At 47.2% G+C, this 22291-nt stretch overlaps 1 protein-coding gene across 1 annotated transcript in view; it reads left to right on the forward strand.

Annotated features, from left to right (window-relative positions):
* Cacng7 (calcium voltage-gated channel auxiliary subunit gamma 7) overlaps positions 1 to 19005 on the forward strand; it is a 32490-nt gene extending 13485 nt beyond the window's left edge. Inside the window, exons 5-6 of the mRNA XM_036199353.1 lie at positions 17287 to 17432; positions 18141 to 19005. Coding sequence (XP_036055246.1) covers positions 17287 to 17432; positions 18141 to 18398 — 404 coding nt within the window. The 3' untranslated portion in view covers positions 18399 to 19005. The remainder of the gene's footprint in view (positions 1 to 17286; positions 17433 to 18140) is intronic.
* The last annotated feature ends 3286 nt before the right edge of the window (positions 19006 to 22291 follow it).

Here is a 22291-nt window from a genome sequence, read left to right on the forward strand (position 1 = left end):
TTGCTTCCTGTGCTTTTAATCTTAAAAACAAAAGTTTTATTTTTGGATTGTTTTTCTTTTCTTTTTTTAAGCCTTTTTAGAGCTTTATTGAGAGAGAGCGGAAGAGAGAGAGAGAGAGAGAGAGAGAGAGAGAGAGAGAGAGAGAGAAAGGACCAGAGAAACAGAGAGACCACTCGGAGGGAAGAGAGCGGAAAGAGAAAAGGTTGATTATTTTTCAACAGGGTTTCTCAATGTAACCTTAGCTATTATGGAACTCACTCTGTAGACCAGGCTGGCCTAAAACTCAGAGATCTACCTGCCTCTGCCTCCTGAGTGCTGGGATTAAAGTTGTGCACCGCCACACCCAGCTCTGGGTTATTATCTTGCGACAGGGTCTCTGACTGATGTAGAAATTTGTCTTTTGGGTGTCGCTGGATGGCCAGTGGGCCCTCAGCATGGATGTGTATCCCACACCCTTGTGCTGGGGTTACAGGCACAGCAGCAAGGGTTGACTTTCTATGTACACTCAGGGGATTTGAACTCAGGTCCTTATGTTTGCAGGGCAGGTCCTCTTATCCACTGAGCCATATCTCCAATCTCCCCATTTTTCTCCAGACAAGGTCTCTAGCCCAGGCTGACCCAGAACTCACTATGTAACCAGAGATGATAGTGAACTCCTGATCCTTGTGCCTTAACATCATTTGTCCTGGGATCACAGGCATGGACCACTGTGTCTGCTGGGTGTGCCGCTAGGAATGAAACCAGCAGTCTGCCAGCTGAGCCACATTGCCACTCACATGCATGGTTTTATATCCCTTATCATTAGTCTCTCTCTCTCTCTCTTTCTATCTCTTTCCTTCCTTCCTTCCTTTCTTTTCTTTTCTTTCTTTCTTTCTTTTTTTTTTTTAAAGAAACGGTTTCCTGTGTAGGCCTGGGTATCCTGGAACAAGCTTTGTAGACCAGGCTGACCTAGAACTCACAGAGAGATCCACCTGCTTCTGCCTCCCAAGTGTTGGTGTGCACCACCACTGCCTGGTGGTTTTATTATTATTTTTTACCTGCTTCTTTCAGAATAAACTCTAAAGGGCATGCACCTTTTCTTCTATCCTTCCCTTCCCTTCCCTTCCCTTCCTCCCCCCTGCCCCCCCCCCCCCCCCCCGTGTGTGTGTGTGTGTGGTTGAGGTGAATGTTTATGTGTGTGCATGTAGGCTGAGGCCCTAGGCTGAGGTTGGGAATAATTCCTGATCACTTTTCTTTCATTTTCATTGAAGCAGGGTCTCTCAGTCACACTCAGAGCTCACTGATATGGCTAATGTACTGGAAAGCTTGTTCTGGGATCCTCTGTTTCCACTTCTGAGGCTGGAATTACAGGCAGACCACCACATTCACCAGGCGTTTTCTTAGGTTCTGGGCTTCTAAACTCCGGCCTTCACATTTGCATAGTAAGCAGTTGAACTACAGAGCCATCCTCCTAGCCCACCAGGGAACCTTCAAATGTATTCTCACTTGTGTCTGAAGAACCCATATAAGCTTCTGGTAGGGAGGACATACTGAAGTATTTGGAGAGTGGATGAGCGTATGAATGACAAATGTGGTATTCCCAGAAGAAAGAATGTGCATTGACCTGGCACAGTGTGGTGGTGGGGGGCAGCAGCGATGCCTTCCAGAGGAGGCCCTTCTAAGGGAGTGCACAGAGGGAGACAGCCAAAGAAAGCCAGGTGCCTTGTAATGCAATGCAATGCACCGCACATGTGAGGCCGGGGAGAACATCAGACCAGCAGCCGCTGCTATGAGGTGGTCCATGGTCCTGAATCTCTGATCTAAAGTCACAATGATTGTGTTCAGCTTGGCATGCGATTCTACTGTGAGCTGGGATTTGTGGACAGATGAACTTGAGGGAACAGGAAAAGGAAATGAGAGATATGCACAGCAGGTTTAGGAATGGAGGAGAGAGAGAGGTGGGGAGAGAGAGAGAGAGAGAGAGAGAGAGAGAGAGAGAGAGAGCGCACCATTTTCAGGGACACTGCAGGCTTGTCTTTTCAGCTACTAGGGAGGCTCAGGCAAGTTCAAGGACTGCCCAGGCTACAGAGTAAGTTTAAAGGAGACTTTATCAATTTAGCAAGACTATGCTTCAAAACAAACCAAAAAGTAAAAGTGGATTGAGATGTGTGTGATGGGGAGGGGTTGGGAGAGATGGCTCAATAGTTTTTTTTGTTTTTTTGTTTTTGTTTTTCCCGAGACAGGGTTTCTCTGTGTAGCTTTGGTGCCTGTCCTGGAACTCATTCTGTAGACCAGGCTGGCCTCGAACTCACAGAGATCCACCTGCCTCTGCCTCCTGAGTGCTGGGATTACAGGTGTGCGCCACCACCGCCCTGCTGGATGGCTCAATAGTTAAGAGAACATGTTGCTCTGCCAGAGGACCAGAGTTTGATTCTAAGCACCCATATCTAATGGCTCACCATAGCCTGTAACTCCAACTCCAGGGGGTCTGATGGCCTTTTCTGGCGGGCAACCACATGCACGAGTGCTCATACATTCACACACACACACACACACACACACACACGTAATTAATAAAGTACATGCTTTATTATTTTTTTAAATTTTGTGTGCATTGGTGTTTTACCTACATGTAGGTCTATGTGAGGGCACCAGATCCCTTGGAATCGGAGTTATAGACAGTTGTCAGCTGCCATGTGGATGCTGGGAATTGAACCTGGGTCCTTTGGAAGAGCAGCCAGTGCTCTTAGCCTCTGAGCCATTTCTCCAGCTCCTGTACACACACACACACACACACACACACACACACACACACACACACATACACACACACACACATATTTAAAGGGTTATGGATATAGCTCAGCGGTAGAGTGCTTCTTGTCTAGAATGCCCAGATGAAGGACTAGGGATATGATTTAGTAGTAGAGCCCATCCTAGAATCCCCTAGTGGGAGGTGGGGGTGGGGCTTAGTGACAAAGCATCTATCTAGAACTTACCACTATGGAGCTGGAGGCATAGCTAAATGGTAGAGCACCTGCCTAGAATCTCCAGTGAGGGGATGAGGTGTGGCTCAGTGGTAGAATCTCTGCCTAGATTCTCTCAGAGAGAGGCTGGGGGTATGGCTCAGTGGTAGGGAGGGCACTTGCCTAGAATTCTGGAGCCCCTAGGTTCAATCTCCATCACTCCAGGGTAGCAGGGAAACTAGACCAGTTAATGAAATTCTCCAGAAGTTCCATACTACTTGTCTTAGTTAGGGTTTCTATTCTGGGACAAAACACCACATGACCAAAAAACAAGTTGGGGAGGGAAGGGTTTATTTGACTTACATTTCCACATTTTAGTTCATCACTGAAGTAAGTCAGGACAGGAACTCAAGCAGGGTAAGATCCCGGAGGCAAAAGCTGATGCAGAGGCCATGGAGGGGTACGGCTTATCGACTTGCTTCCCATGGCTTGCTCAGCCTGCTTTCTTATAGAACCCAGGACCAGCACCCAGGGATGGCACCACCCACCACGGGCTGGACACTCCTCCATTGATCACTAATTGAGAAAATGCCTTACAACTGGATCTCATTGAGGCGTTTCCTCCTCGGAGGCTTCTTCCTCTGATGACTCTAGCTTGTGTCAAGTTGACACACAAAACCAGCCAGTACACTACCATCTTGCATGTATTGAATACTGGGTTAGATCCTAGGAATGCAATAGGAAAGATGGTGGGCTCCTTCCTGGCATTATGAAATTATATGCCTTTCTAGGGAGGTGGGAACAATGTACAATAAAAAAGTAACAGATACAGAACACAGTTTAGGTAGTGATGAGTGCTGAAGTGAGAACCATTTAGGGGCCAGTAAGATGGCTCAGCAGTGCAGATGCTTGCTGCCAGCCTCACAACCTGGGCTCTGTCCTTCGGACCCACATGGCGGAAGGGGAGAACCACCTCCTTCATGTTCTTCCCTGACCCACACATTCCATGGTGTGCCTCCATCATCCCCTGCTCACAAAATTAACTAGTTAATTAATAGAATAAGGCAGGTGAGAGAAAAATGAAAGATAAGGAATAATTTTATCTACCTATCCAAACCATCCAGCTTTTAGATATTTCTCCATTCTCTCCTTCCTCTTTCTCTTTTCCCTTATTCTTCCTCCTTATACTGGTGAGCGCATGCACATATGGGTGCAGTGCCAAGGGAGGCCAGAAGAGGGTGTCAAATCTCTTGAAACTGGAGTTACAGGTGGCTGTGAGCAGTCTGACATGGGTAATGAGAACTGAACCTGAATCCTCTGGAAGAGCGGCAAGTGTCCTCCACAGCTAAGCCATCTCTCCAGCTTCCCTCCTTTCTCTCCACACACCATGTACCTTCCACCCCCCGAAACGCTGGGCATTGAAGCAAGGATCTTTCATGTGCCAAAAAAAAATACTCTACCACTGAGCTACATCCCAGTCATTTTTATAGTTTTGATGTGATGGGGTCCTTATGTTGTGAACTCTCTATAGCTCAGGCAAACCTTACACCTGGCATCTGCCTGCCTCTGTCTGCTGAGTAGCTGTGATGACCAATTATATTTTTTTCTTTACCATTTCAAAATAAGTTTTAGAGCCAGGTATGGTAGTACACACATGTAATCTTGGCACTCAAATGGTGGAGGTAGAGCTGGCATGGTGATGCACACCTTTAATCCCAGCACTTAGGAGGCGGAGCCAGATGGATCTCTGTGATTTCTAGGACAGCCAGGGCTACATACAGAAACATTGTCCCACCCCCCAAAAAAGAAGATTGCAAGTTTAAGGCTAGCTTGGGGTATAGACGGAGGCTCTGTCTCAAAAAAGCAGGAGTGGTTAGGGAGTGGGGGGATAAATAGTAGAGACTGTGTCATTTTCTTGTTTAAGTTAGTGGCTGGGGAGATGGCTCACTGGGGGAAGTGTTTGCCACCCAAGAGTGAGGACCCGAGTTTAATCCCCAGCCCCTACACACAGGACTTGTTTGGAGCACACATCAGCACGCTGAAACCACAGAACTGGGGAAGTGGAGACAGGAGGATTGCTGGGGTCCCTGGCCAGTCAGCCTGATCTAATTCTTGATCTCTAAATTCAGTGAGAGACCCTGTCTCAACAAACTAAGGTGGAGGGAGATTGAGGGAGATGTCTTGTGTTGACCTCCTGTACCCAGACCCCCCCCCACACACACACACTCACACATACACGTGTCTGAGCACACAGAAACATGAACATGTACAAATATGTATCATACACGCAGTTTTAAGGATCTTACAAGAACACATTCTTTTGCTTGAGTACAATGCCAATACACATCACACTTAACATTTCTCACACACACACACACACACACACACACACATGCATGTGCGTGCATACACGTGCACAAATGTGTACACAGGCAAAACACCAATGCAAATAAAATAAAAGTGGGGAGAAAAGAATATCTATGGTATGGATGGCTGGGTAGCTCAGGGGTTCTGAGCATGCCTACTTGAGGCTCTGTGTTTAACAGCAGAAAAAAAAAGAAAAAAGGGTGTGTGTGTGTGTGGGGAGAGGCTGTGTTTTTTAGATTTCCCTTCACAGCCAGGACTTCATCCAGCCTCTTGAATTTTATTTTGTTAATAAGTCTTTTTGGTGTTTACTGGCTCTGCCACTCTTTTTTGCCCTGCCCCCCAACATTTACTTTTAAAATTTGGAAAGAATCGTATAAGGAAATCCCATGCACCCTTCATTTGGTTCCCACAATTGCCAGCATATGGCAGATCTTTTTTTAGTCAGACACTGCCGTGTCCCCCTTCCATACTTTGCTGCCTTATTCCAATGCCAGCCTCAGACACCGGCAACTCATTTTGTCCTCACGAATTTTAGTATGTCTCCGAGTAAGAAGTACTCTTGTATTTACGCCAGCTACACGATGAAGCCTGAACAAACCAACCAAAGAGAGTAAGTGAATGCCATCTAATATTTACTTACTGTTCATTCCCCCACACTGGTCTCATAAATTGCCTTTTTATTGTGAGTGGGTTGCAAATATGTATGTAAATGACGCACGGGCGTTTAGCTGATGGCTCTCCAAAGCCTCCTTTACACTCAGACAGTCTCTCTTTTTCCTTTTAAAAGATATTATTACATTTATTTATCTGTGGCTGTGCAGGTGTGCACCACGGGACATGCGTAGGGGACATGTCAGAGGACAGCCTGTGGTAGTCTGTTCTCTCCTTCCCCGTGTGGGTTAGAGGGATTGAACTTGGGTCATCAGACTTGGCAGCAAGCACCTTTACCTCTGGAGCTACCTAGCCACCCTCTTTCCCCTCCTCATGCTCTCCCTCCTTCCTCCCCTTCTTTCCCTTCATTTTTTTGCGGTGGAGAAACATGGCAGTTTGTGGTATAGATTCTTCGTGTTCTGTGTTCTTCTAAAGACATTCCATGCTGTGGTTGACTCCATCTATCCATCTTTGTGAACTAGGATTTGGAAGAAGCTTGGGAAAGTGGTTGACTCCATCTATCCATCTTTGTGAACTAGGATTTGGAAGAAGCTTGGGAAAGTGGTTGACTCCATCTAGCCATCTTTGTGAACTAGGATTTGGAAGAAGCTCCGGAAAGCGTGGGTTTGATTTCTTGTTGTTTTGTCAAGAGCACTTCCTAAACTTGAGTGTGTGGGGAACACTCTGTAATCCCACCATTTAGGAGATAAAGACAGGAGGATCCGGAACTGAAGGTCATCCTTGGCTGCTACGTAGTCAGTTCAAGGCCAGGCAGCTTATAAGATAGATGGGGCTGTTAAAGTTCTATTAGGAAATGCACTGTCTGGTTTCTCTCTCTCTCTCTCTCTCTCTCTCTCTCTCTCTCTCTCTCTCTCTCTCTGTCTCTGTCTGTCTCTCTGTCTCTGTCTCTGTCTGTCTGTCTCTCTGTCTCTCTGTGTCTGTCTCTCTGTCTCTGTCTCTCTGTCTCTCTCTGTCTCTCTCTGTCTCTCTCTGTCTCTCTGTCTCTCTCTCTGTCTCTCTCTCTCTCTCCTGCAACAGTTGATCCCTGATCCAGGCAGTACCTCAAGCGCAGATTTCTGTAGAATACCCCCCATCCTACATTTTTTGTTTTGTTGAGACAGGGTCTCTCTGTGTAGGCCTGGCTGTCCTGAAACTTGCTCTGTAGACTAGGCTGGCCTTGAACTCACAGAGACCACTTGCTTCTGCCTCCAGAGTGCTGGGATTACAGGCTTGTGTCACCACCGCCGGGCTCCCACCCTGCATTTTTATCTGTTTCCTTGCTTAGCATAGTTCTCTTTCCTGTCTCCCCCGAATCTGGAAGTTGTGCCTGGACTTGAGGCTTGAGTGGCTTTTGGGTTAAACATGATTGGCAAAAAGGGAAAAAAAATTGCTGTTATGAGATTTGTGGCCTTCTCTTCAGGTTGGGGTTGCATTCACTTTTTCTGGGCAGATGTTAACAGATGTTTATTCTCTCAAGATAGGGCACCAACAAAGGACCAGAGAAGTTACCAAATTCTAGCTTGGTGAATTTATGAATTTGTTGATTGGGCTTACTTACAGGAGGATGGGTGATGGGTTACCTGCAGCTTTCCCATAGCTGCATCAATGAAGCTTCAGCTAACTTCTCACTTCTGTATGCTGCCTAGCATCATCTAAGATCATATACATCTGTAGCAGAATTACATACAGCTGTCAGGGAGGGAGGGAGGGAGCGGCTGAAACCTTAGTGGAGGTCGGAGGACAGCTTGCTTGAATCAGCCCTCTGCTTCCACCATGTGAGTTTTGAGGATCAAACTCAAGTGATCAGGCTTGGCCACAGTCCTGCTGAGTCATCTCGGCAGCCCACTATTATTATTATTATTATTATTATTATTATTATTATTATTATTATTATTATTAGCAGAGGATCGAACCCAGGGCCTTGCGCTTGCTAGGCAAGCGCTCTACCACTGAGCTAAATCCCCAACCCCTCCACTATTATTTTTATTTTTAAGTTTTAGAGATTTAAGAGTCTCATTCTGCTGCTCAAGATGGCTTCTGACTCACAGCTTTAGCCTTCCAAGTGCTGAGGAACCACCATGCCCTGGTTCTTCCTTCTATTTGTTGCCCCTTCTTGAATCAGGCTAGCCCTCACCACGGACAGCATCCTTTTCATACTCTCCCTTCAGCTCAGCAGCCTTCTTGTGTAGCTGCCAATCATCCACAGCATGACTGCCCACAGCTTACCTGGTTTCTTTACAACACCACCATGGCCAGGCTCAGCTGTCCTTGGGTTTGAGAGCAAAACTCAGAACAGAAAAGAAGGCCAGAGAGGTATCTTGGATGAATATGGACCTTTGATCTTTGAACATTTTTGTTTGTTTGTTTGTTGTTTTTGAATCAGCATGTCTTGTAACCTAGGCTGAGGTCAGACTCATTATAGAGCCAAGGATGACTTTGAACTTCTGATCTTCTGGTCTCCACTATAGTTTTATGCGGCGCTGGTGATTGAACCCAGGGCATCATGCAATCATGTTTTTTATTATTTATTTGTTTGTTTATTTGTGGTGACCTAATATATTTTATCAGGGTTTCTCACAACATCCTTCTTGAAGGATTATATACCTGGGAGTGGCCTCCCTACTAGAGATTACATCACTGAAGAGAATCTCTCTCTCTGCCTGCCCTGGCAACTATTATCTGTCTGTAAGTCCTCAGGGAGTGGGGGCAGGTCCTCGTATCTCCAGTCTCCACCATGGCAGGCCCATTTCCGTTTCTCTTTCCTAACCAGACTGCCCACGTTGGCTGTGCCTTCAGACTTTCTTTCTAGCAGACACAGCCTTTTCCTCACTGGACAATTTTTTAGAAACTTGGATCAGACCAAAGTATCTGAGAAACTCCTGTGCATCCAGGAAATCTGCTCAAAGAATGCACATAAGGACACGCTGCCTCTGATTCGTTTTTTTTTTCTTTTGCGCGTGTGTGTGTGTGTGTGTGTGTGTGTGTGTGTGTGTGCCTGCATACGCGCATAAAAGTGCGTGCATCAGTCCCTCTTGGTTGCCGCCTTCCTCATGGTCGCCAGCACGTTGCTTAGCTCCTCTTACATCTTCTTGGCACGAATGTGTGTGCCCACTCTCTTCTTGATGAACTTGAGCATGCTCTCGTCCTTGGACACCTTGAGATGCTCCGTGGCCACCTCTCGTAGGGCGCATATCTCCTGCATCATGCATACCTCCCGCATCATATACCCCACGACTTTGAAGTGCTTGGTGGCGGGGCGGGGGTTGAGAGGGAGGATAGTTCCTACCGTGGCTTGGCTGCTGGTCTCCCATAGCGACTGCGACAGGAAGGACAGCGCCACTCAGAACCCTGGGACACCTCACCTCTGATTTGCCGTGTTTCATCGTCTTCCAGAGTGCCCGGATGGATGACCCGGTACTCCCCAGCCACATCTCTGGAGCTCTGAGTACTCCAGTGGCTCTCTTCATCTTTTATAAAGTTCTGTCACTTTTCCTTTACTCTTTCATGTTGACATTTGTATTGCAGAGGACAGCCCCACAATGTCCTTCTCAGTGGATTCAGGTCATACATTCTCAGCGGGAACACCACAGGAAGGAAGTAATGGCTTACTCACTTTGTAACACCTGGTGTAAGGAGTCCGTCTGCCCAGTATCAGTGATACTAGCTTGCTCAAAGTGGTACCTGCCTGATCAAGAAATCACAATAAATGATGTGGGTTTTTTTTCTTCGCTTGGTTTTGAGACAGGGTTTATATAGTAGCCCAGGATGGGCTAGCATTCACTATGTACTTAAGGATGACCTTGAACTCCTGATCCTCCTGCCTCTACCTCCCTAGTGTAGACATTATCACTAGGATGACGGACACACACCACCATGCCTGGTTAATATGGTGCTAGGGGCAGAACCGAAGGTTTTGTGTACCCTAGACAAGCACTCTACCAGTTGAGCTACATCCTTAGCTGAGAAAAATGCTCTTAATCTCTTGGTAATTAGTAGGTATTCAATGAGGAGATTCTGCTACCATTCGATTTAATATCTGTTGGAGATTTAAAAACACATTTGTTTTTAATAGTGTGAATCTCTGTGTGTGGTTGTGTGTGCATGAGTGCAGGTGACCTCAGAAGCCAGAGGTGTTGGAACCTCTTAGATCTGTAGTTACAGGTGTTGTGAGCTGCCATGTGGGTGCTGGGAATTGAACTAGGGTCCTCTGAAAGAGCACTCTTGCTGCTCTAATCCTCTGAGTAGTCTCTGCAGCCCCTGCCGGTGATTCCTACTTACGACTGCTGTCACAACTAGCATTGTCAAGTGTGTGTTACCTTGTTACTACCATTCCATGCACATGTGTAGATGAGTATGCTACGGAAACCAACCTTTTCGCCTGCCTGTTTCTTAACTTTGTTTATCCATTGTCGTCATCATTATTATTGTATGTGTGCTTGCGTGAACTCAGGTGTGACTGTTCCACTGTTTGAGCGTGGAGGTCAGAGAACAACTTTCAGAAGTCAGGTCTCTCTTTGCATCATGGGTTCTAGGGATTGGGCTCAGGCCATGAAGCTCGGGTGGTACTTTGACCCAGTGAGCCATTTAATTTGCCCAATTTAAAAAAAAACAAAACAAACCACACACACACACACACACACACACACACACACACACACACACACATAACACCAACCCATGGCTGACAATGTGGCTTAGTTTGTAGAGTGCTTGTCTAGCATGGATGAACCCTGTTTTCCTTCCCCAGCAACACATAAGCCAGGCATGGTGGTTTGGACTTGTCACTGCAGGACTCAGGAGGTGGAGGCAGGAAGATCAGGGAGTTTAAGGTCATCTTTAACTACATAGCAAGTCCCACCAAGTCTGGGCATGATGAGACCCTGTTTCAAATAAGAAAAAAGACCTGTGTAGAATCTGGGCGGCATCAGGAGATCCTATGTCAAACAAGCAATCAGTGTATATTACAAACGCACTCACACACTCATAAACATACACACACACAAACGTGGAATCAAACTCATGGCCACACACATACTAGACAAGTCTTCTGCCAACTTGAGCCATATCCGCAGCTCAAATTCTCTCTCTCTCTCTCTCCATCCATCCACCTATCTATATTATTATGTATTTATATTATATATATTATATATGTCAGTGGATGATAAGCCTTCACTTTAATGACTCATTTGTTGCTCAGATTGTCCTCACTTTGACTCAGGAAACTCTTTGACCCGTTGCCATGTCCCTTTTTGACCAGTTCCCATCATTTTTGAGCCCATTCTTTTTCTTTTTAAAGATATCTTTATTTTTAATTTTTTGTGTATGAGTGTTTATCAGCATGCATGTGTACACACACAGTTTATAGTGCCCACAGAAGCCAGAAGAGGGTGTTAGATCACCTGGAATTGGAGTTATAGATGGCTGTGAACTTCTTGATGTGGGTGCTGAGAACTGCACTCAGTTCATCTGGGAGAGCAGATGGTGCTCTTAACCACTGAGCCATCTCTCCAGCCCCTTGAGCACTTTCTTCTTTTGGGGCCAAAGTACTCTTTTAATGTGACTATCCTTTGGAGAAGATGTTTCTTCAGGAAGTCCTGTTTCCTTTCAGTGGGGATGGATTCAGAAAGTAAGAGGTACAGGTAGGCATCATGGTGTACTTATAGGGTCTGAACTTAGGAGTTGCAGGCAGAAGGATCAATGGTTTGAAGTCAGTGTGGGCTGCATAGCAAGAGAGAGCCTACCCTACCTCAAAAAACCAAATATATAGATAAAGCGGTGGGGAGGGAGGAGGAAAGCTAGAGAAAGAAAAGTTACGGGGATCGTTCTCCACTTTTTAATTTTTATTTATTTGTTATTGTTTGCTTTGCTTTTGAGATGGAGTTTTGCTGTGTAGCTTGGGCTCGTCTCCAACTGTGTCCCTCTCCCTTCAGCAAGCTCTCTGCTGTCACACCTGGCTTTGATTTTATTCTTTGAATGTATAAAATATGAACATAATTCCCGAGATCAGAATCATGCAAAACTGCGCTTTTCCTCGTCTCCTTGTGGTGCCTACTCCCCAATGCAATCAGCCTCGCTTGTTCACCGGTTTTCCTTCTTATGCTTAGTTTTGCAAAAACAAGCAGATGCACTTGTATTCTCTCTCTTTCCCATTTCAACACTGAGGACTGAGTTTAGGGCCTCATGCTTGCTAGACAAGTGCTCCTCTGCTTCCACATCCCCAGGCTCCACCACTGAGCCACACCTCCAGCCCCTCACTGGGGGATTCTAGGCAGGGGCTCCACCACTGAGCCACACCCCAGCCCCTCACTGGGGGATTCTAGGCAGGGGCTCCACCACTGAGCCACACCTCCAGCCCCTCACTGGGGGACTCTAGGCAGGGGCTCTACCACTGAGCCACACCCCAGCCCCTCACTGGGGGATTCTAGGCAGGGGCTCTACCACTGAACCACACCCCAGCCCCTCACTGGGGGACTCTAGGCAGGGGCTCTACCACTGAGCCACACCCCAGCCCCTCACTGGGGGATTCTAGGCATGGGCTCTACCACTGAGCCACACTTCCAGCCCCTCACTGGGGGATTCTAGGCAGGGGCTCTACCACTGAGCCACACTTCCAGCCCCTCACTGGGGGGTTCTAGGCAGGGGCTCTACCACTGAGCCATACTCTCACCCCTCTTTCCCCCCGTTATTTTGACATAGTCTCACTAGGTTACTCAGGCTGGCTTTGAACTCACAATGACCCAGGCTAGTTATGAACTTTCAGATGTGGGTTCTCTGCAAGTGCACCAAGTACTCTTAAACCCTGACCTGAGCCATCTCTTGAGCCCTCCTACTGTACTTAAAAAAAATATTTTCGTATGTACAGATGTTTTGACTATATATATGTTATGTGCCTGGTGCCCATAGAAGCCAGAAGGGGATGTCAGATCCCTAGGACCAGAATTATAGAACCTTGTGAGCTGCCATTGTGGTACGGAGAATTGAACCTAGGTCCTCTGGAAAAGCTGCCAGTGTTCTTAACTGTTAAGCCATCTCTCCATCCCTCCTGTTCTGTTCTTAAGGCAATCTGAATTTGGTCCCCAGAAATCTCATAAAAGAAGAAGGACACAATAGACTCCACATAGCTGTCCCATAAACTCCATATGTTTACTGTGTTAGGCACAACATCCCCCTCAAACACTATCTGATCATTTACAATATATATATATATTTGAGACAGGGTTTCTCAGTAGCTTTGGAGCCTGCCCTGGAATTCACTGTGTGGACCAGGCTGGCCTCGAACTCATGGACATCTACCTGCACCTGCCTCTGGAGTGCTGGGATTAAAGGTGTGAGCCAACACCGCCCAGCTTTTTTTTTCTTTCTTTCTTCTTTTTGATTTTGTTTTTGTTTTAACAAATACCTTTTAAAATGATCCCTTCTCTGGGCTGGAGAAATGGCTCAGTGGTTAAGAGTACTGACTGCTCTTCCAGAGGTCCTGAGTTCAATTCCCAGCAACCACATGGTGGCTCACAGCCATCTGTAATGAGATCTGGTGCCCTCTTCTGGCCTGCAGGGACACATGCAGGCAGAACACTGTATACATTATAAATAAATAAATCTTTAAAAAAAAAAAGATCCCTTCTCTCATGTTTGAGAGTACATTCTAAGCCAGGTATGGTGGCGAACACCTTTAATGTCAAAACTTGAGAGGCAGATGCAGGCAGATCCCTGTGAGTTCGAGGCCAGCTCGGTCTACATGTGAGTTCCAGGACAACCAGGGTGTGTAGAGAGGCTGTCTGAAAACAACAACAAAAATTCATTCTCTATACTCTTACACACATTTCTGTTCATTCTCTATACTCTTATGCACATTTCTGTTCATTCTCTATACTCTTACACACATTTCTGTTCATTCTCTATACTCTTACGCACATTTCTGTTCATTCCCTATACTCTTACGCACATTTCTGTTCATTCTCTATACTCTTACGCACATTTCTGTTCATTCTCTATACTCTTATGCACATTTCTGTTCATTCTCTATACTCTTACACACATTTCTGTTCATTCTCTATACTCTTACGCACATTTCTGTTCATTCTCTATACTCTTACGCACATTTCTGTTCATTCTCTATACTCTTACGCACATTTCTGTTCATTCCCTATACTCTTACACACATTTCTGTTCATTCCCTATACTCTTACACACATTTCTGTTCATTCCCTATACTCTTACGCACATTTCTGTTCATTCTCTATACTCTTACACACATTTCTGTTCATTCTCTATACTCTTACACACATTTCTGTTCATTCCCTATACTCTTACACACATTTCTGTTCATTCTCTATACTCTTACACACATTTCTGTTCATTCCCTATACTCTTACACACATTTCTGTTCATTCTCTATACTCTTACACACATTTCTGTTCATTCTCTATACTCTTACACACATTTCTGTTCATTCTCTATACTCTTACACACATTTCTGTTCATTCCCTATACTCTTACACACATTTCTGTTCATTCTCTATACTCTTACGCACATTTCTGTTCATTCTCTATACTCTTACACACATTTCTGTTCATTCCCTATACTCTTACACACATTTCTGTTCATTCCCTATACTCTTACACACATTTCTGTTCATTCTCTATACTCTTACGCACATTTCTGTTCATTCTCTATACTCTTACACACATTTCTGTTCATTCTCTATACTCTTACACACATTTCTGTTCATTCTCTATACTCTTACGCACATTTCTGTTCATTCTCTATACTCTTACACACATTTCTGTTCATTCTCTATACTCTTACACACATTTCTGTTCATTCTCTATACTCTTACGCACATTTCTGTTCATTCTCTATACTCTTATGGGCATTTCTGTTTTCTTTCATCTTCCTTTTATTTGTTTATGGAATGACTGGTGGATTTTGGAGACAAAGTCTCATATAGCCCAGGCTGACCTTGAACTCCTGATCCTTCTGCCTCTACCTTCCCAGTACTGGGATTACAGGCATGCACTACTACACCTGGTTATATGTAGTGCTGGGGATGGAACTCAGGGTTTCATGCATGCTAGGCAGGCACTCCACCACTGAATTATACCCAACACTTTCCCATATTTTTGGTTTTTTTTTGTTTTTCAAGTCAGGGGTTCTCTGTGTAGCCCTGGCTGTCCTGGAACTCTCTGTAGTCCAGGCTGGCCTCAGACTCAGAGATCCACCTATCTCGTCTTCCGAGTGCAGCTATTAAAGATGTGCATCACTATCCCTAGACTTAACACTTTCGCATATTTTTCAGTGATGCCAAGGAAGGAATAAAGGAAGGAAAGGATTTGCTTGTGCACATGTGGCATTCATATCCTTGAGGAGATATTGCCAGGACTGGGTTAAAAAGATGAATTCACTTGTAGTTTTTTGTTTTGTTTTGTTTTTTTAAGACTGCAAGTGTTTATTTTTTAAGTCTGCATGTATGTCTGTGCAGCGTGTGTGCAGTGTCTATGGAGGTCAGAAGAGGGCATCAGACACCCTGGAACTGGAGCTACACACAGTTGTGAGCCACTATGTGGGTCCTCTGCAAGAGGAACAAGTGCTCTTAACGGCTAAGCCATCTCTCCACTTCCTAATGAGTGTATTGAATATTTTTCATTTACTTAATTATTGAGGGGCATGTGCAAATGCCAGAAAGCTCATTTAGAGGTTAGAGGTCAGAGGACAACTTGTGGGAGTCAATTCTCTTTCTACCATGTATATCTTGGGGATTGAACTCAGGTCTTCAGGGCTGTCAGCAGGCTCCTTTATCCACCGAGCCATCTTATAGACATGGAATTCATCGGCTTTAAACATTTAAGGTATAATTCACATAAGACACAACTCATATATTACCATGACTTTTAGTAGAGACAAGGCTATGCAGTTATCCATTTAGCTGATTTTACCAGATCCCTAGGACTGGGTTATAGATAGTTGTGAGCTCGACTGTGGTGCAGAGAATTGATCCCAGGTCCTCTGGAAGAGCAGCCAGTGCTCTTAACCACTGAGCTATCTCTCCAGGCCTCCTAAGAATACTCTCTCCCTCCCTCCCTCCCTCCCTCCCTCCCTCCCTCCCTCCCTCTCTCTCTCTCTGTCTGTCTGTCTCTCTCTCTCTCTCTTTCTCTCTCTCTCTCTGTGTGTGTGTGTGTGTGTGTGTGTGTGTGTGTGTGTGTGCACTTGAAACCAGAGGTTGACACATGGTATTGCTCTCCACCTTATTTCTGCCCTGGATCTCATCCTCTAGGACTTGGACAAGGACCTATTTTTTTGATCCCCTTGTTCTTCTTATCCCAGACAGCTTTGTGCCTCCTGTGGACCCCATTGTGATTGTGTTCAGTGGGACAAACTTTGTATGTAGCACATGTCACCGTGCACAGTATGGGTGGTCACTATCCTGTCTTTTACCTCTTGCATTTGCCCTGAGGTCTCATATAGTAGATGTGGGGTGGGGTGAGGGCAGCTGGTGGATTCATCTCTGGGTTCTCTACACCCAACAGAAGCCTGGAACAGGAGGTCCTTCAAAGCACAGTAGGTCCATCCTGGAGACATAGGCTTGTCATGACAGCTATTTGGGAGGCTGAGACAGGAGCATCAAAAGTTCACAGCCTGCCTGAGCAAGTTTCTGAGTCCCTGTCTTAAAAAGTAAGAAGAGGACCCGGGACAGAGCTCGGTGATCGAGCTCCAGCCTAGAACCCACTAGGGGCTGAGAATCAGCTGCCGAGTACCTGCCTAGGATTCAATAGTGATGGACAGAGCAGTGTGGAGGCCTGGCTCAAAAGTAGAATTCTTCCATAGAATCTAACCAGTGAGAGGCAGAGTTCATGGCTTAGTGGTAGAGTACCTTTCTAGAATTCACCAGTGAAAGGTCATTGCTCAGTGATAGATTCTTGCCTAGATTCACCAGTAAGGGGCTGGGTTTGTGATTCAGCAGCAGAATGCTTGCCTAGAATCCTTCACTGTGAGGCTGGGGGTTTGCCTCAGTAAGAGAGCACCTGCCTATCGTCCTCCAGTTGTGTGTGCGTGGCATTGCTCAGGGGTGGAGCATCTGCCTAGAGTCCCCCAGTGATGGGGGGCATTGCTCAGAGGTGGAACACCTGCCTAGAGTCCCCCAGTGATGGGGGCCATTGCTCAGGGGTGAAGCACCTGCCTAGAGTCCCCCAGTGATGGGGGCCATTGCTCAGAGGTGGAGGATGTGCATGGAAGGTTAGCCTAGTTACAGGGCAGAGCGGGAAGGAAAGGAGTGAACCGGAGTTGGGGGTGCTCCCTTCTCATGTTCCCGGCACCCTTTCCCCTCAGGTCTCTCCTTGGTGGTGGGTTTGGTTCTGTACATCTCCAGCATCAATGACGAGGTCATGAACAGGCCCAGCAGCTCGGAGCAGTACTTTCACTATCGATACGGATGGTCGTTTGCCTTCGCTGCTTCCTCTTTCCTACTCAAAGAGGTGATGTGTTGGGCCCAGAACTACTAATCTGAAGGAGGAGGTGGGGATGTCGGGGTGTTCCAGCTCCTGGGGGTCTGAAGCAAATGAGATCTGAAGATAGGGCCTTCTGGGTTTGTGGCAAGAAAACAAACAAACAAGCCTGAGGATTGGACCTTCTGAGGTCTTAGAGGTGGGAGTCCTGGTTTTTCGGAGAGAAGGAGCCCCGGGACAGGACTCCCTGAAGAGAAGACATCTGATCCCTGTGCCCAGGAGGAAAAGAATTCTGTAGGTTATGAGTCTCTGGGTCCCAGAGAGGAAAGAGTCTGGGTGTTCTAGCTCTTGGGGGTCTTGAGAGAGAAAAAGCTGGGGGAAAGCCTATGGGTTGGACCCTTGAAGTTCTGGAGGATAGGGAGCCCTTGGTCCCGGGAAAGAGCAGAGCTGGGGGACCGGTCTCTCTGCTTTGACGTGGGAGGGTCTGGCAGTCTGATTCCGGGGTCCAGAAGGAAGAGGAGGCTGGGGGTATGCCTGTATTATGAGGGTGGTGCGTTAAACTGTGGGTCTAACCCTTGGGATCTGAGTTTTCCAAATCTTGGGGTCCTGGAGATGAGGATTGGGGCCTCTTGGGTTTTGCAGAGGTCTTGGGGGGTGACATGCAACTGTGACTCCTGGGTTTTGGGAGGGGAAGTGGGAGAAAGCTGCCTCTGGGATTCTGACGGTGCCTTGCCACAGGGGGCCGGAGTCATGTCGGTGTACTTATTCACCAAGCGCTATGCGGAGGAAGAGATGTACCGCCCGCACCCGGCCTTCTACCGCCCGCGTCTCAGCGACTGCTCTGACTACTCGGGCCAGTTCCTGCAGCCCGAGGCGTGGCGTCGAGGCCGCAGCCCTTCCGACATCTCCAGCGACGTCTCCATCCAGATGACGCAAAACTACCCTCCAGCTATCAAGTACCCCGACCACCTCCACATCTCCACTTCACCGTGCTGAGGCGGGGCTCCCTCCTTCTCTTCCTCCTTCCTCCCCCTCACCCGCGCCTCCTGCCTCCCTAATACCTTAAGGGACTCTTGGCTGAGGGATGCTGTGCCATCTCCAGGCCCCAACCCATCATCCTCATTTCAATGGCTCCGACCTCTCCTCATTGGTCCATTATACTTCCAGATGATCTCGGCCACCCACCCAACCCGCCATGAGCCCGTCCCCTTTCGGGGGCCCTTCTCCTGCTCCCTCCCCATGCATTATCTCTAACCCAGTTTACTATCCTCTGGTGGTATCTTGCATCTAGCTCCCCCGAAACCCCGTCAGACTACCGCTTCGGCGCAGGGGTGCTGGGCTGGAGAGTGGGTGTGATAGCCACTAGGAATGCCCTTGAATTCCCATCGATTCTCTCCTAGCACAACACCACCACGTGAGCTGCAGGGCCCTGGTCTCAGGGGTGGGGTGGGGCGGGGCGGGGAGAAGCTTGCTCTTCTCACATCTGCTGGTCGGGTCAGGGGCTGCAGGGACATGGCTATGGCTTACCTTGACTTCCTTCTCTTTTGTCCTCCGGAAGGAAGGAAGGTGATCTTCTTTCTTCCTTCTAAGGGATCCTTCTTCTCCTTCCTCTTCCTCTTCCTCCTCCTTTCTTTTTCCTTCCTCCACTTGCTCATCCGAAGCCCCTAGGTGCATCCAGCCTCTCACACCAAACAAGGATGGGACCCCAGGGTGGAGGGAGGTTCCTTCCCTCATGCTATCTCCACACCTGTGCCCGCCTCTCCCCCCTCGAGGTCCCGTCGGGGGAGGGAGGGGTAGTAGCGGGGGTTAACACCCCCCAAAACCTCTGTCTTCCATTTTCTGGTACTCCCTCTCATCCATGTCCCTCTTCCTATCTCAGATCCCCCAACTCTGGCCTCTTTCAAGGGCCCGTCCGCCCCCCTTGGACAGATTGGGGGGGTCGCCAGAAAACCGCCCACCCCACTCCCTTTATTAGGGGAGGAGGGGAGAGGTAGCACAGTGTTAACACACGGAACCAGAACGGCCCCAGGGTGGGGGGAGGGGGGCAGGGGAGGGACGGGGCTTTTAGTTTGCATCTTAGGTGGGAGGGGGGTGGGGGAACCGCCGCAGTTATAACCTGTCTTTACGCAGCGATTTTTAATGAGGCTGGGGGAGGGGGAGGGAAGCGTAAGGGTGGGGAAATGGTGGGGTGGGGGGCCTGGCTCTGTTATTTACCGTGTATCATATGTAAATACCGACAGAAACTTCAATAAACTTTATTTCAAACACGTCTCTGCCTAACCAAAGGGAGGGGAACAACGGGCTTATGGTACTGGTTTTTCCTGAGGGTAAAGTGCTAATTATTCTGACCTGATATTTCGAGTGGGGCACACCTTCAATCCTAGCACTCAGAAGACAGAGGCAGACAGATCTCTTGAGTTCTAGGACAGCCAGGACTAAGTGATACCTTGTCTTCAAAAACAGAACACCACGTGACCAGGTTTGTAATTCCGGACTTGGGAGACAGAGGCAGGAGAATTGCTGCAGGTTCTAGGCAAACTTTCAAGGCTTTCTTAAAAAACAAAGTAAGCCCACCAAGATGGCTGTGCTTGAGTCCTAGAACCCACTCTTGCAACGGAATGCTTGAGATTATTTCCCTTTCTCCACATAATAATAATAAAATTAAAAATAAGCTGGGTGGTGGTGGTGTACATCTTTAGTCCCAGCACTTGGAAGGCAGAGGCAGGCAGATCTTTCAGTCTGAAGCCAGCCTGGTCTACAGAGAGAGTTCCAGGACAGCCATAGCTACACAGAGAAACCCTGTCTCAAAAAACCAAACCAAATAAATAAAAACAAACAAACAAAACTATGTGAGGACTTGGGATGTAGGTCAGCTGGCACAGTGATTGCCTAGCATACCCGAGGTCCTGAGTTTGATTCTCAGCCAGGCATGCTGGCACTCAGGGGATGGGAGCAGGAGGACCAGGAGACCAAGGTCCTCATTGGCTGTGAAGAGAGCCTAAGGGCTCACTGAGAGAGGGAGAGTGTTGAAAAGTTATTTAAGTTACTTAGTTTAATCGTCGCCTCTTAATTCAGTTCCTGTATGAGGACAGTAAGTGACATCAGTGTTAAGGTCAATAAAAAACAAAAAACAAACAAACAAAAAAACCCACCTTTTGATGCTCCTTCTGACTTTCTTCCGAGACCCCCTGCTGAATTTACCGGCCTCCTCATGCCCATTCAGCCAACGAGGCGAATGACTCATTTGAGAGTGCTCATTCAATCTAACAGCCTTTGACTGGCAACCAAGTCAGTCTGGCTCCCACACCTGAACTTCCTTCCCGGGTACAAGGCAAGAGTGGGCTTCCCGCATGCTGGGCCCTTTTGCTGTGTTGAAAGAAAGCCCAGCTATTTATTGGACAGCTACCGAGAGGCAGATGCTTCCGATCTGAACATAATCCCATTAGCCATCCACAGTAGTGGGTATGTAGGAATCCCCACGGTTTGTATAGGTGATGGAAGGGAGGCTGGCTCAAAACTGGATTCTAAGAGCTGCAGTTCCACTATAGAGAGAGACTGAGAACAGCCAAAATATTAAATAGCTGACAGGTTTACAACTGAGGTCTCCCCCACCCCCACCCCCTTAGAGGCTGAATACAGGGAACCAAGGACCTCCTGAACGGAAGGCTAGAACTCAGTAGCTAACCCACACCACCAGTCCCTCACTAGGGGATTCTGGGCAGGTGCTCTACCACTGGCAACAACCCCCTCCCCTCACCCCTCCCCTGTGGCCCCAATAAGCTTAATCTTGAAAAATATTGGAAAGAAGTAAGATGTCTGCCTCTTGTTCTTTGGCTCATCTGTGCAATAATGGCCCTGCCACTATGACACCTGGCTCACACCCACAGCCATACGGAGGCAACATTTTTTATTTATTCAGTCGTTAGATTTTTCCCACCATCCTGTAGACTCAGCATTCCTACTAGTCCCATGTTACAAGTGAAGAAGCAGAGGCACTGGAAGATGAGGTTACCCAGCTATTAACCTGTAAACAAGTCCTATGCCCAGGCTTCCCTTGAGTCACAGTCAATTAGCTGTAACAGTTAAAAAAGACAAAAAAACAAAAAAACCAAACCAAACCAAACCAAAAAACCCAGAGAGGGAGGGGGATGCATGCTGAGGTGCACATGTGGAGGTCAGAGGATAGCTTTCAGGCATCAGTTCTCTCCTCCTACCCAGTGGCTTCCAGTGATTGGACTCAGGTTGTTACCTGGTGGCAAGCCCCTTTACCTGCTGAGCCATCTTGCTGTCCCCAGCTGCTACGTTTTACCACTGCGGATTTTATGCAAACTCATGCTGTGACCTTGAGCAAGTCTTTTTAATTTCCGAGGCTTTGGTTTCCTTTTCTATCTAAAAAAAAAAAAAAAAAAAAAAAAAAAAGAGGGGGGTGGTTTAGAATGATTCCAAATCCCTCTGGAACAGGGAGGATGGCTTCGGGAGGTTCTCAGGAAAGAACTCAGATTCAGCAGGGTCAGACTCCCTGGAGGGAAATACATTCTGAGTCATTCCCCATGATTCCAGGAATTTCTGAAGGTCAGGCTTGAGATTCGAAATGGCAAACACAGTTCAGCGCCTTTGTTGAGACTAACTGATTCCTAGTGTGGCTTGGAACACAGTATTAGAAGGATTCTGAACATACGTTTGCTCAGGAGGAGAGAATGTCCTCACCTATCGGTGCTGTCTGCCATGCTGATCAATTGATGCTGTCTGCCATGCTGATCAATTGGTGCTGTCTGCCATGCTGATCAATTGGTGCTGTCTGCCATGCTGATCAATTGGTGCTGTCTGTCTGTCCTGCCTGTAGCATGGGAGGTGATGGTACAAGTGCCGGCTGCTGCTATTTGTACAGA

Source organism: Onychomys torridus, chromosome 1, assembly GCF_903995425.1.
Source record: "Onychomys torridus chromosome 1, mOncTor1.1, whole genome shotgun sequence".
NCBI lineage: Eukaryota > Metazoa > Chordata > Mammalia > Rodentia > Cricetidae > Onychomys > Onychomys torridus.